Source organism: Leopardus geoffroyi, chromosome A1, assembly GCF_018350155.1.
Source record: "Leopardus geoffroyi isolate Oge1 chromosome A1, O.geoffroyi_Oge1_pat1.0, whole genome shotgun sequence".
Taxonomy (NCBI): domain Eukaryota; kingdom Metazoa; phylum Chordata; class Mammalia; order Carnivora; family Felidae; genus Leopardus; species Leopardus geoffroyi.
Genome location: NC_059326.1, coordinates 66,516,767 through 66,528,803, shown reverse-complemented (window position 1 = coordinate 66,528,803; position 12,037 = coordinate 66,516,767). Strand labels below are relative to the sequence as shown.

The window sequence follows — 12,037 nt, the reverse complement described above, 5'->3', positions numbered from 1 at the left end:
CTCACTGCATCTACTGACTCCCCGGGAAGTCTGAGGTCACAAGTTTGGCCGGGGCACATGAGCCCAGATAATGAAGATGGTTTTGCCCTTTCGAGACAAAGCCAGCAACTGTATGGACTTCATTATGCACTTCGGGTCATGTGCTAACAATGAGGGTTTCTCTAATACTAATCCCCCTAATGATGGCTTCTCCCAGCCCTTACAACAAACCTCACAAGGCCCCGTGGTTTGGCAAGCCAGATAGAATAAAGGCGGCACGGTGTTTGGCTTTTGAACTGAGTTCAAGGCAATTAAAGTTATGGGCTAAAGAGGAAAGGAGGGGGTTTAGAAATACCAGTATAATAAGTAGGATGACTGCAGTACCCCGTAAATTAACTCAATTAGACAAAGCCTGATTTAACGGGGGAAAGATGGTGAGAAGCACTACCCTCATTAAATCTGGCTGTTAGAGGTGCTCCTAATGGCTTTAAATTTGTTTTAGCCGTTTGGATCATATAAAATAGTCTGTGCGTGTGCACGTACACACGTGTACACACGTGGGCTCTGCGATTTTTGTAGGTATTTTTTAAGGAGGAGAGCGCTAGAACGCCAAGCAAAACAATATCAACTCCCTCACCCTCAAAACCAAAAATCAACGGAATGAATGCTCAAGAGCTTAAGAGTGGAAGACAAGGAGAAAGGCAGAGTAGAATCAGGGAGTGGAAAGCAAGAGCGGGTTCTTCTGCTGATAAAGCCATGAGCCCCCTTGGGTGGGGGCTTTTGCTCGGTTGCCTGGGCTGTGGAATCCTGCCTGGAGCCTGGGCACAGTTCCCCAGGGTCTGCATGACCGTGAACAACCTGGTGAGCAAGGAGTGCTGCCCGCCACTGGGTGAGGACCCGGACAACATCTGTGGCTATCTGGAGGGCCGGGGCCAGTGTGTGGAGGTGCAAGCTGACACCAGGCCCTGGAGTGGTCCTTACATCCTACGGAACCAGGATGACCGAGAATGGTGGCCAAGGAAGTTCTTCCACCGGACCTGCAGATGCAGAGGTGAGGCAGGTGGACAAGACGCGGGCATGCTCTGAGCCGGGTCAGGGGACCCCAGGTGGGAAGGGAGCCCCTTCTCAGAGAGCGAAGAGGCTCTTGAAAGTGTTAGACCAGGCTTTAAATGGCCAGCCAAGTTTCTTTTTCATAGGCAACGAACTGGGTAAGACTGATGTCTTGGTTATATTTTTCACACCCTCTGGGACATCTAGTTATAGAAACCAAATGAATATTCCATGGGCCAAGCCTGGTTATGTGAACTCATGCCAACATGCCATTGGCTTGTCTGTTGGAAGGGGAAGCTAACGAGCTCCAGAGTCAGCTTTGAACCTCAGAGCAAGTCCTTTCAAGATTGGTTTGGTGGCCTCTCCTTCTGAAATGGGTTTGCGCTTGTAGAAGAGGGGGTGCGTAACCTTGGCACCTAGAAGACAGGAGTCAAAGGCAGGTGTTCCGCAGTCCTGGTCTCAGTGTTTCTCATGTTTTGAACGGGGCTCAAGCAGAGTACATCTTGCTAGCTAAGGTTATGCTTGGGTTGTCACTCGGGCAAAGTTGGGGGGATGTGGTGGGACCGAGCTTCAGTGAGCTGGGGAAGGAGAGTCATAAAATAACAATGGCTTTTTCTGCTCTTGCCTGGGTTGGATGTGGGCATTTCAAGAGTTGCCCCGTGTCCCTCTTTCAGACCTTGGTCTCTCTTTTGACTCATTTCTTTGAAATCTCTGGGCATTTCTTATTCCTCCGGCTCTTCTGAGCCTTCCCAAATCCTTTTCAGTAGTGCCTCTCTGTGTTCAGCAGCCATGCACAGCGGTGATAAACACTCAAAGGCTGGCAGGGCATTTGAAACACAGAAAACACAAGTGGTAACTTTAGCAAAGCCCTTGGCCACTGTTCTACAGCCTCCAGCTGCATAGGAAGCTTTCCTTTTTATTATTAGTTTTCACTCATGTTCTCATATGATGCTGGCACATAGGAAATACAGATAATTGAGCTATGCAGGAGCATAAAAACATAAACTCAGGAAATGTACAAAGCACTATGATGTCAATGCAGGAATGATGTTAGTTTTTCTAACTTGTAAAAAATTCTGGCTGTATACATCATTTTGTAGCCATCTTGCTAATTCTGTGATTCAAAGCAACCGTTAGGTTTGCCTCTGGTATTCATTGTGACAAAAGTTTTAAATAGCATATTGAACATATACTATCCACTTTTTTTCTAAGCTAATTGAGCATTTGCTTCTATAGACATTATTTCACGGATTCTCACGGCCTTTGTCTGAGAAGCAGCAGGTTTCATATTACCTGTGTGATTGAAACCACACTACATACTAACTTCTTTGTCTATGACTCAAAAATTCTTCTAGAATACTTATTTCTAGGCCAACCAATGATAGAGTGGCACGGCTTACAATGGTTGGGCATCCCCATTTATAGAATCTGGGAGCAGAAGATATTAGGCAATCACATATAACTCTTACTTCTTCTTATCATCATCTACTTTATATTTTTGACCTGGCTAGCAAGTGTTTTGTTTTGTTTTGTGTATTATTTTTTGTGTTTTTTTTTAGGGGGATGGAAAGGATAGAGAATGGCAGAATAGAAGGGGTAATTTTAATTTCCCTTTCCAGAAGAAATGCCTATAACTAGTTCTCCGGAAGTGACCGGAAATTCGGGTAACAGTGACCTGCTTCCTAACATAAAAAGAGATCGCCTGCTCTGAGGAGGATGAACATATGCCTGAGAGGCAGTAGGTCAGAAACAGGGTTTGGCCTATAAGTCCAGACAGTAAGGACATCACATGTCTGTAGACCAGTTCAAGGAAGCAGTTTTCTCAGTGTGTACTGTCTTTGTTTCCTCCTCCATGATTTGATCTGTGTAGACTCATTGAGGACCATAGCTCTTTCCATATGGACGTTGGATTGGCTCCACTTATGTTGGCCAGGCCAAGTCCTAGTGGCTGAGCTGGAAACCAATTTAGTATAAACAGTAATCACCATTTTGTGATGTGTCATGAGTCCCAAAGCTAGCCACATGACCTTCATTCAGCTTATTCTCCCCCCAGAGTGAGTTGCTTGTCTTCCAAGGGAAGTTTTTGTGGTTTGGGAGGCAGTCTTCAGAATCTAAACCTGACCTTGAACACCCAAAAGCCCTCCTCTCTGGTATCCTCATAGCTTTTTGTAAATAGGGATCCTGGGATTCTTCTAGGTCACCCAAAGGTTATTAAAAAAAGAGATGTAGTTTAGCTATGGAAAGCAGACTATTGATGACCCTGAACTTTGTTAATGCAATGGAAAATTAGATGCATCATTTACCTGTCAATAGACATTTAGATTTTTTCCACATCTTGGCTCTTGAAAGCAGTGGTGTAATAGACGTGGGGATGCTAGTATCTCTACAAGATCCTGATTTTCATTCTTTTGGATAAATATCCAGAAGTGGAATTACTGGATCGTATGGTAGTTCTGTTTTTAATTTTTTGAGGAAGCTCCATATTGCTTTTTCCACAGTGGCTGCACCATTTTGCATTCCCACCAATAGTGTTCAAGGATTCCAATTTCTCTGCATTTTAGCCAAGTGGTACATACGTCCAACTGAATACTATTCCGTCTTAAAAAAGAAGGAAATCACACAATACGTGATAGCATTGATGAACCTAGGGGGCGTTATACTAAGGAAATGAAGCAGTCACAGAAATACAAATGGGCCGGGGGAGTGAGAAACAGAGAGTTACTAGTCAACGGACACAAAGTTTCAGTTACGCAAGATGAATAAGCTACTGTACCACATTTACCAAGGGTCAACAATAATGTACTGGACACTTAAAAATGCGGTAAAGGGTGTAGATTTCATGTTAAATATTCTTACCCCCATAAAATAAAATTAAAAACTAAAAAATACCCCATAGTCTTCACGAACTCGTAGCTGGTAAATGATATTAACCCAGGAAAGAGAAATAAAAACAAACTCTGAAGGGGGAAAAACCCCTAAATTCTGTGTTGGAGTTCTCTGGAGAGAACTTCTCTATTCTCTGTAGGATTACATGGAAACCAAAAAGTTGCCAAATTAGTGGTGAGGAAGAGCTGAATTTCAGGAGAAGATGGCGCTAGCTTTTCACCTTACGAGTCTTAGAACATAGCAACTGCAGCTGTGTGTTTGGACTTTTGGAAAACATGCACAGCGAATAGTTTTTGAACTGTTGTCTGAGAGCTTCTTGTTTGTACACGAGACTAAGTACCTCCATTTTCCAGTCTCTAAAATGGGGATAATGATGAAACCACACTTGTAAAACCTTTTTGAGCTCTGTAGATGAAAGGCTGTATGTGAGCATGAAGCATTGTTATTAAAATAATAGAATCTCTAATTAAAAGGAATAGGCTATTTAGAGCTCCTTGTAAATTCACTAATCGGTGGTCTTTAAACTTATTTAGTCTAATGGCTTTCTGAGGTTGAGCTGATACAGTTCATGTAGGAACGTGCATGGCTTGGTTTTTCTAACTCTCCATTTTTATCCCAGTCCTAAGTAGGTCTAGGACTTTGTCTTTTTAAATTTAATTTTTGCCCAAGGACATATTCAATGGTAGATAGATTGGTATCAAGGGACCCTTTCATTTTTTTTCCCCTCTCCATTTTCCAGTAAGATAATGCAATCTTTTCTAAAAGGCCCATCTTCTTCTATTTTTTGCTGCTGCTATTGGTAGATTAGGGGAAAAAATGAACTCAGGTTAAATTGATGTAAGAAACCACTAGGGAATCTAAATTAGAAACATAAATATTTTGTGTGCTGGGCTCTCCTGTTGTTTCATTTTTCAGTTGTCGTCAGCGTTTTAACGAATTCTTTAGACCAGGTTTAGGAAGCTCAAAACATCAAAGGGGTCTGACTGCAGAGCTTTGGGAGATATGCTGGAAAAGGAATTTTTTTTACTGAATGCATTTCTGGGTTATAGGTGAGCTCAGATGCAGACAGACGCTTTCTTTTTTTACTTATTGGGGTACAGTTGATATATAATATATTAGCTTTAGGTGTACAACATAGTGATCCTACAGTTGCATAGACTACAAAATGAAAGTTAATACAATAACGTTGACTATATTCCTCATGCTGTCCATGACATCCCCATGACTTACTTATTTTGTAACTTGAAGTCTGTACTTCTTAATCCCCTTCACCCATCTCCCCCCTCCCCCCCCCCCAATTCTTTCTTATTGGGAAAATTAGGACCTCTGTGTTGCTTTTCAGAGGCAAGTATGGCTTTGTAATATCTTTGCTCAACATAATTGTGAAACAGCTCTGGTCTCCTGAGTCAGAATTCATCATTTTGTCTTTTGTGTTCTGTGGTGTTTGGGTCGTTCCTCCGTTTTCACTTTTCCTGTAGTCAGACTTGCGTTGGTGTTTCACTGCGCACACATCCTTCCTCTTTTTTCCCTCCTCTGTTTTATTATTTACTTATTCCAAGTTTTTGTTTAAATTCAAATCAGTTAACATACAGCGTAGTATTGGTTTCAGGAGTCCGACCAGTGATTCATCACTTACCTACGACACCCAGTGCTCATCCCAAGTGCCCTCCTTAATACCCCCCACCCATTTAGCCCATCCCCCCAATGTCCTTCATCTCCTGAATGGTGGCATTGTACCTTATTTGCATTTGTATCTCCTAGTGCCTAATGCTTTTTATGCAATTACTCATTGATTCATTCATTACCCGCCCAACTGATGTTTATCTAGCACCAGTTACGCTAGACCCTTCAGGTACAAAGAGGGAAAAAAACCCAACATGATTTTGAAGGTGTCCGTAGTGTAGCGGATGGAGAAGACAGGAAGACAAATAGTTCCAATACTGCTTGTTAAGTGGCATCTACTAATAATGACACTTAATATAGAACTTACTCTGTAGCAGGCACTGTTCTAAGTGCCCGATATATTAACATGCTTGTTTCCCATAAGAACTCTATGAAGTGGAGCTCTTATCCCAGTATGACAGGTCTGGAGAAGTTGAGTCCAAAGTTACAAAGCATGGCAGCTTCTCTGAACATACCAAGTTGGGAGCACAGAGAGAGGCATGCTGAGTTCTGCCTGCCCTTTAGGGAGTAGGTGTTAATAAATTATCTGTTGAATGAAAAATGGGGGAGATAATTAGTTATTGATAATTTTGTTTCTAGCAACCAAAAATAATTGTGGTAAGGGAAGTGCGGGAATATTACAACTCATGGCATAAGTTATGAATTACTCAATTTCAATAAAACTCAAAGACAAGTTTTACGCATTTAAATGTAGAAATGTATTGAATTATGAGAAAATTTAGGTGTGTTATTCCTTAGCATTTTGAAGGAGGGACTCACTCTCCTATTGTAAAGCTGTGACTACATATTCGTCTCCAATCATCTGCCTATAGGGGAACAGCTGGAAAGTTGGGTATTTAGTATTTTTTGGATGCAGTTTTTTCATTCACTCCTCAAAAGATACTCTGATCCTGTGAGTGTTGCCAGAGAAGGTGATACGTTTTAATCAAAGGTGTTTTGGGGCGCCTGGGTGGCGCAGTCGGTTAAGCGTCCGACTTCAGCCAGGTCACGATCTCGCGGTCCGTGAGTTCGAGCCCCGCGTCGGGCTCTGGGCTGATGGCTCAGAGCCTGGAGCCTGTTTCCGATTCTGTGTCTCCCTCTCTCTCTGCCCCTCCCCCGTTCATGCTCTGTCTCTCTCTGTCCCAAAAATAAATAAACGTTGAAAAAAAAAAAAATGTTTATAAAAAAAAAAAAAAAAGGTGTTTTGAAACAGATCTACAATTTTAGTAGGTATCCTAGGGGAAGATAACCCTGGAATATGTTGTTTAGCCTCTGGGACTATACTAGTTGCTCAATAAATATTTATAAGTAATTTGTATTTAAGAGCTTCACTCTAGGGGCGCCTGGGTGGCGCAGTCGGTTAAGCGTCCGACTTCAGCCAGGTCACGATCTCGAGGTCCGTGAGTTCGAGCCCCGCGAGTTCGAGCCCCGCGTCAGGCTCTGGGCTGATGGCTCAGAGCCTAGAGCCTGTTTCCGATTCTGTGTCTCCCTCTCTCTCTGCCCCTCCCCCGTTCATGCTCTGTCTCTCTCTGTCCCCCCAAAAATAAATAAACGTTGAAAAAAAAATTAAAAAAAAAAAAAAGAGCTTCACTATAGTAATCCGTGTAAACTTTAACTTCACTTGACAATGTAAATTTAACTTGTAAATTTAATTGAAACCATTCAAAAACATGTTTTGGTCTTGGGACTAGTAGGATTTTTTCTTTTTAGTATTTTTTATTTATGTTCTCATACAGTGTTAAAACATACAGATAACTGAACTATGCGAGTATAGACAGGATATTTTGTATGTTACAAGGAGCATAGAACCCAAATAAATTACCTTAAGAAATTCTTCCTACTTATAATATTTTTAACAACATTTTCTTTAACCATCAAAAAATGCATTGTGTAGGGGCACCTGGGTGGCTCAGTGGTTAACTGTCAGACTTCGGCTCAGGTCACAGAGCCTGCTTTGGATCCTGTCTCCGTCTCTCTCTGCCCTTCCCCCACTTGCACTCTCTGTCTCTCAAAAATAAGTAGACATTAAAAAAATCCATTGGGTTGATAGAAAAGGAGGCCTGTGCATTTTTTTCTTATGCAGCACAAGTGCTAATCATTTTGTTTCATGCTATTGTAAATTTTTCTTTTTCTTTAGAAATTCAAATAATCCTCTCTCTACTATGGTCATACTATTTTTTACTTACCTCTGTTTTGGTATTTATAGTTCATCCAAATGATTTACCGGGCCTGCTTTTCCTTTTAATCCAGAAGGATAGGGAGAAAGAGGAAGAAGAAATTTTACGTGTATTGGATTATTTACTACATGCTTCATACGCTTTTGTTTTTAATTGTTTTTCAAAAGAAATTCAACTTTATTGAGATATGACTACAAATAAAAGTGTACAATTTTTATTTTATTTTATTTTGTTTTATTTTATTTTATTGAGAGAAAAAGAGCGTGAGCTGGGGAGAGGGGCAGAGAGAGAGAAAGAAAGAGATAGAGGAGTGGGGGAGAATCTTAAGCAGGCTCCACACTGAGCGTGGAGCCCAACAGAGGGCTCAATCCCACAACCCTGGGATCGTGACCTGAGCTGAAATCAAGAGTTGGATGCTCAACTGACTGAGCCACCCAGGTGCCCAAAAGTGTATGATTTTTAAAGTGTACATTGTGATAATTTGGCTTTATATTTTTCTTATTTATTCAACAGTCATTTTGTACAAGGCCAACCACAGGCTTAGACAGCAGGACAACTGCCTTCTAGCTGCCTGTCTCTGAAGCAAGTCAATAACTGTGATAAATGCAATGAAAGGGGAATATGTGGTACCAGGGTTGCTCAGTGCAGAAACATCTGACCTTGACATGTAGAGTCAAGGATGACCTCGTAGACCACCCACTGTGAGGCTGAAAACAGTAGTAGATAACCAGGCAAAGAGGAATTTAAAGAGATGATGAGGGAAAAGTGCTGCAGGTAGGATGGGAAGCAAGTAAAAAGGTCTGGGAGGACGGGGAATAGGAGGAGAGGAGGAGTAGGGGAAAGAGGAGGGGGAGGAGGGGCAGGGGAGCAGAGTTGGTCTCCCACATTAATGCTTTCTCTAACCCCTCTAATGCCCTGGGAGATAAGCATTATGATCCCCTTTTGCTTCAACATTTTGCTCCAGAAATATTACAACATTTACCCTCTAATTTACCACCACCTAGGGAATGAGGTGTTGGTCATACTGAAGGCAATAATCGAGGCTAAAAAGGGCAAAGTCAAGAATAAGCTGAAATAATTTCAACTGTAGATGCTGATCAGAAAACTCTTTAGCTCATAGGACTAGTACTCATTCCCTGGGTTGATAAAGCAGAGACATTTGTGCCACAGACGGGGAGCCCTGCAGTGATTTGCACTTCTCGATATCATGGCAGCTAATTCACCTTTATGACCTGCCAGCCTCCATTGATTTTGTCTTAACTCTGTCTCCTTTGTGAAATAAACCAGCTTTGTTAATGTTAGATTTCACCTGAATTCCTGGCAACCAGCTTATTTATTTGGGTTCTGCCCTGAGCTTGGTGTATATTCCTTTCCTTCTCTAAATCAGTGAACCACTCTGGGTCGGCCCATCTGTGTGTGCCACAGGATAGCGGGGCTCAGCAGCGTGCACGTGTAAGGCGGGGTTCAGTAGCGTGCATGTCGGAGATGGCTGTGCAGCCTGGGGGTGGGGGCGTGGGGGGACACGGGGTGGGGGGACGCCTGCATGAGAGGAAGGAGAGCTTGGAAGGTGGCACATGTGTATTAGTTTGTTAGGACTGCAGTAACAGAGTGCCACGGACTGGGTGGCAAACAGAAACTCACCGTCCTGCCGTCTGGAGGCCCAAAGTCCCAGGCGTTGCCAGGGTTAGATTCTTCTGAGGTCTCTCTCCTGTTTTGTATGCAGCTGTCTTCTCCCTGTGTCTTCATATGGTCTCTCTGTACCTATTGCCGTCTGAATTTCCTCTTCTTACAAGGACACTAGTCGTGTTGGAATAGGGGCCACCGAATGACCTCATTTTAACTTAATTACCTCTTTGGAGACTCTAGCTCCAAATACAGTCATCACTGAGGAACTGGGGGTGAGGACTTCAACTTATGGATTTTGAAGGGACACAGTCCACCTGTAACAGCATGTGACGCCTTTCATATTCTGTTTCTTTGCTGGGAGCATTTCTTTTTGTTTGTTTGTTTTGAGAGAGAGAAAGAGGGTGCACAAGCACGCATGTGAGACGGGGAGAGGAAGAGACAGAATCCCAAGCAGGCTCCAAGATGTCAGGGCACAGAGCCCCACTTGGGCCTTGAACTCACGAACCGTGAGATCATGACCTGAGACGAAACCAAGAGCCAGAGGCTTAACTGACTGAGCCACCCAGGCGCCCCTGCGGGGGCTATTTCTACAAAACTCTCTAGCACTCGGTTCACTTGGAGATAGCAACATTTCAAGAGGAGAATAAGGGAAGGAAATCGGTTTTCCTTGCCTTCTTGTAAACACCTTCAGTTTCTCCTCACTATCCCAGGGTTCAGATTCAGAAATTTCTTCCATGTTACATAAACTGACTTCCTCTTCTGTCTCTCCTGTTTCTTTTTTTCTTTTGAATATAAACCAGGACATTTTTATGGGTACCACTGTGGATTCTGCAGGTTTGGCTGGACCGGCCACGATTGCAATGAAAGGAAACCCCTGGTTGTTCGGAAGAATATCCATTCCTTGACTCTTCAGGAGAGAGAGCAGTTCTTGGACGCCTTAGACCTCGCAAAGAACACCACACACCCTGACTATGTGATCACCACACAACACTGGCTCGGCCTCCTGGGGCCCAACGGGACCCAGCCACAGATCGCCAACTCCAGCATTTATGATTTCTTTGTGTGGCTCCATTATTACTCTGTGAGAGATACATTATTAGGTGGGTTTTCCCCTTAGCTTAGGGTATATTCCTATAGGTTTGGGGCTGGGGGTGGGTGGGCGGGAAGTAATCAGGCAGGTGAATTAACAAGAGAACAACCTTTAGGGAAGGGTTAGGCTTATGAAAGTCATCAGATTATCAAAATGCTGCCTGAAGTTGGGATGGAGCAGTTTCTACCAGTACGTTGGCTGACTTTCGAAAACGTTTTCTCCTGGAGTTCGTGTTTTGGGTTCAAAGTCTAAACTCTCCTCTGTGAAGCTATTTCCCCTCAAAGGCAAGAGTTGGTGGAGCGGAGGAGGCAAATTCCTTTTGATTCCAGAAGAAAACATTCTAAATCTGGCCATGGAAGCCCTCTCTGACCTTTTTCTTCAAATTAGAGGAATTAACTGAACATGTGCTAAAGCACATGACGCTTCTCTGTGAGAATTAGAGTGTGCGGAGAGAGTGCGTTTCATTAAACTTGCATGTGTTAGTCTTTAGACTTTCGGATCATCATCATTCATGGTGCCCATAATATGGTGTACTCCAGCTGGGATTGAGTCAGTGAATGCCACAGACATCAGTACATTCCAGGGGGGTGTGAATCCATTCTGAGTTTTCTGCTCGGTGCAGTTCTGAAACATTGGCTCTACCCATCACCCCCACTTTTGGGGTCCCTGGTTAGGGTCAGGGCACATGAAGACATCAAGTTCACTTTGCATAGTCAGATTCCCATGGGAATTGCCTGTCTTTGGGTTTATCACCGGTTCCCTATTGCTGGATTTTGCGTCATTAGTTTGTTTGGGGAATATTAAACTGCATTCTGAATTGAAACACTTAAAAAGGATGATGTAGCCATCGTCCGTGACAACCATTCTTTCCTCAGTGTGAGTCCTTTAAAATCTTGCTCTCGGGTAAGCATTTGTCTTTCTTTATCGATAGATAAGGAGGCTCTTCTGGCTATAAACCTGTGTAGTTTTCCTGTCATCACTCTGAGGAATTTTTGCTTTATGAAAGAGTAGTCTCTCTGGAGGGACAGAAGACTACAATTTCTGGTTGGATCTAGGAATTAAATTTATATTTGTGTCTGTTCAGCTTTCTGAAGTTATGATAGGCACTTTGAAAAAGAACTAAAGTTAGCTAAAGTTTCTACATAACCACTAAAAGCTGTTATGAAAGAGGGAGAAGCATAGAACAGGCAGTAAGGAGGTCATTAAATTGCCCACAGCTTTTCACTACAATTGGCAGTTCCAATGGCCAGCCAAATTGGTTTGGATGTATTTCTCTCTCTTCTAGTCTTGGCGACCATGCTTGTCAGCTAGTGGTTTTAACTGATCAATGGCTGAGGCAAAACCCAAAAGAACGGAAAGTTCTTCCCAGTTTCATAAATGCCTGAATTAGGACTAAGTGCAGTTGAAGTTACTTTACTATTAATTAATCCCTCCCTTATGAATGTGTGCATTTATAAGGAACAGGTTGATAAATGTCTTTTGAAAACGTATTTCATTGAGGGCTTCGTGGTCTATTCCTTTGGATACCTTTATGTCATCTTAATGAAATGTTGCTTAAAAATTAAAT

At 42.7% G+C, this 12,037-nt stretch overlaps 1 protein-coding gene across 1 annotated transcript in view; it reads left to right on the top strand.

Moving 5' to 3' along the window:
• Positions 1-204: 204 nt before the first annotated feature.
• DCT (dopachrome tautomerase) overlaps positions 205-12,037 on the top strand; it is a 36,369-nt gene continuing 24,536 nt past the window's right edge. Inside the window, exons 1-2 of the mRNA XM_045480619.1 lie at positions 205-1,030; positions 10,181-10,480. Of these exons, the coding sequence (XP_045336575.1) occupies positions 640-1,030; positions 10,181-10,480 (691 nt within the window). The 5' untranslated portion in view covers positions 205-639. The remainder of the gene's footprint in view (positions 1,031-10,180; positions 10,481-12,037) is intronic.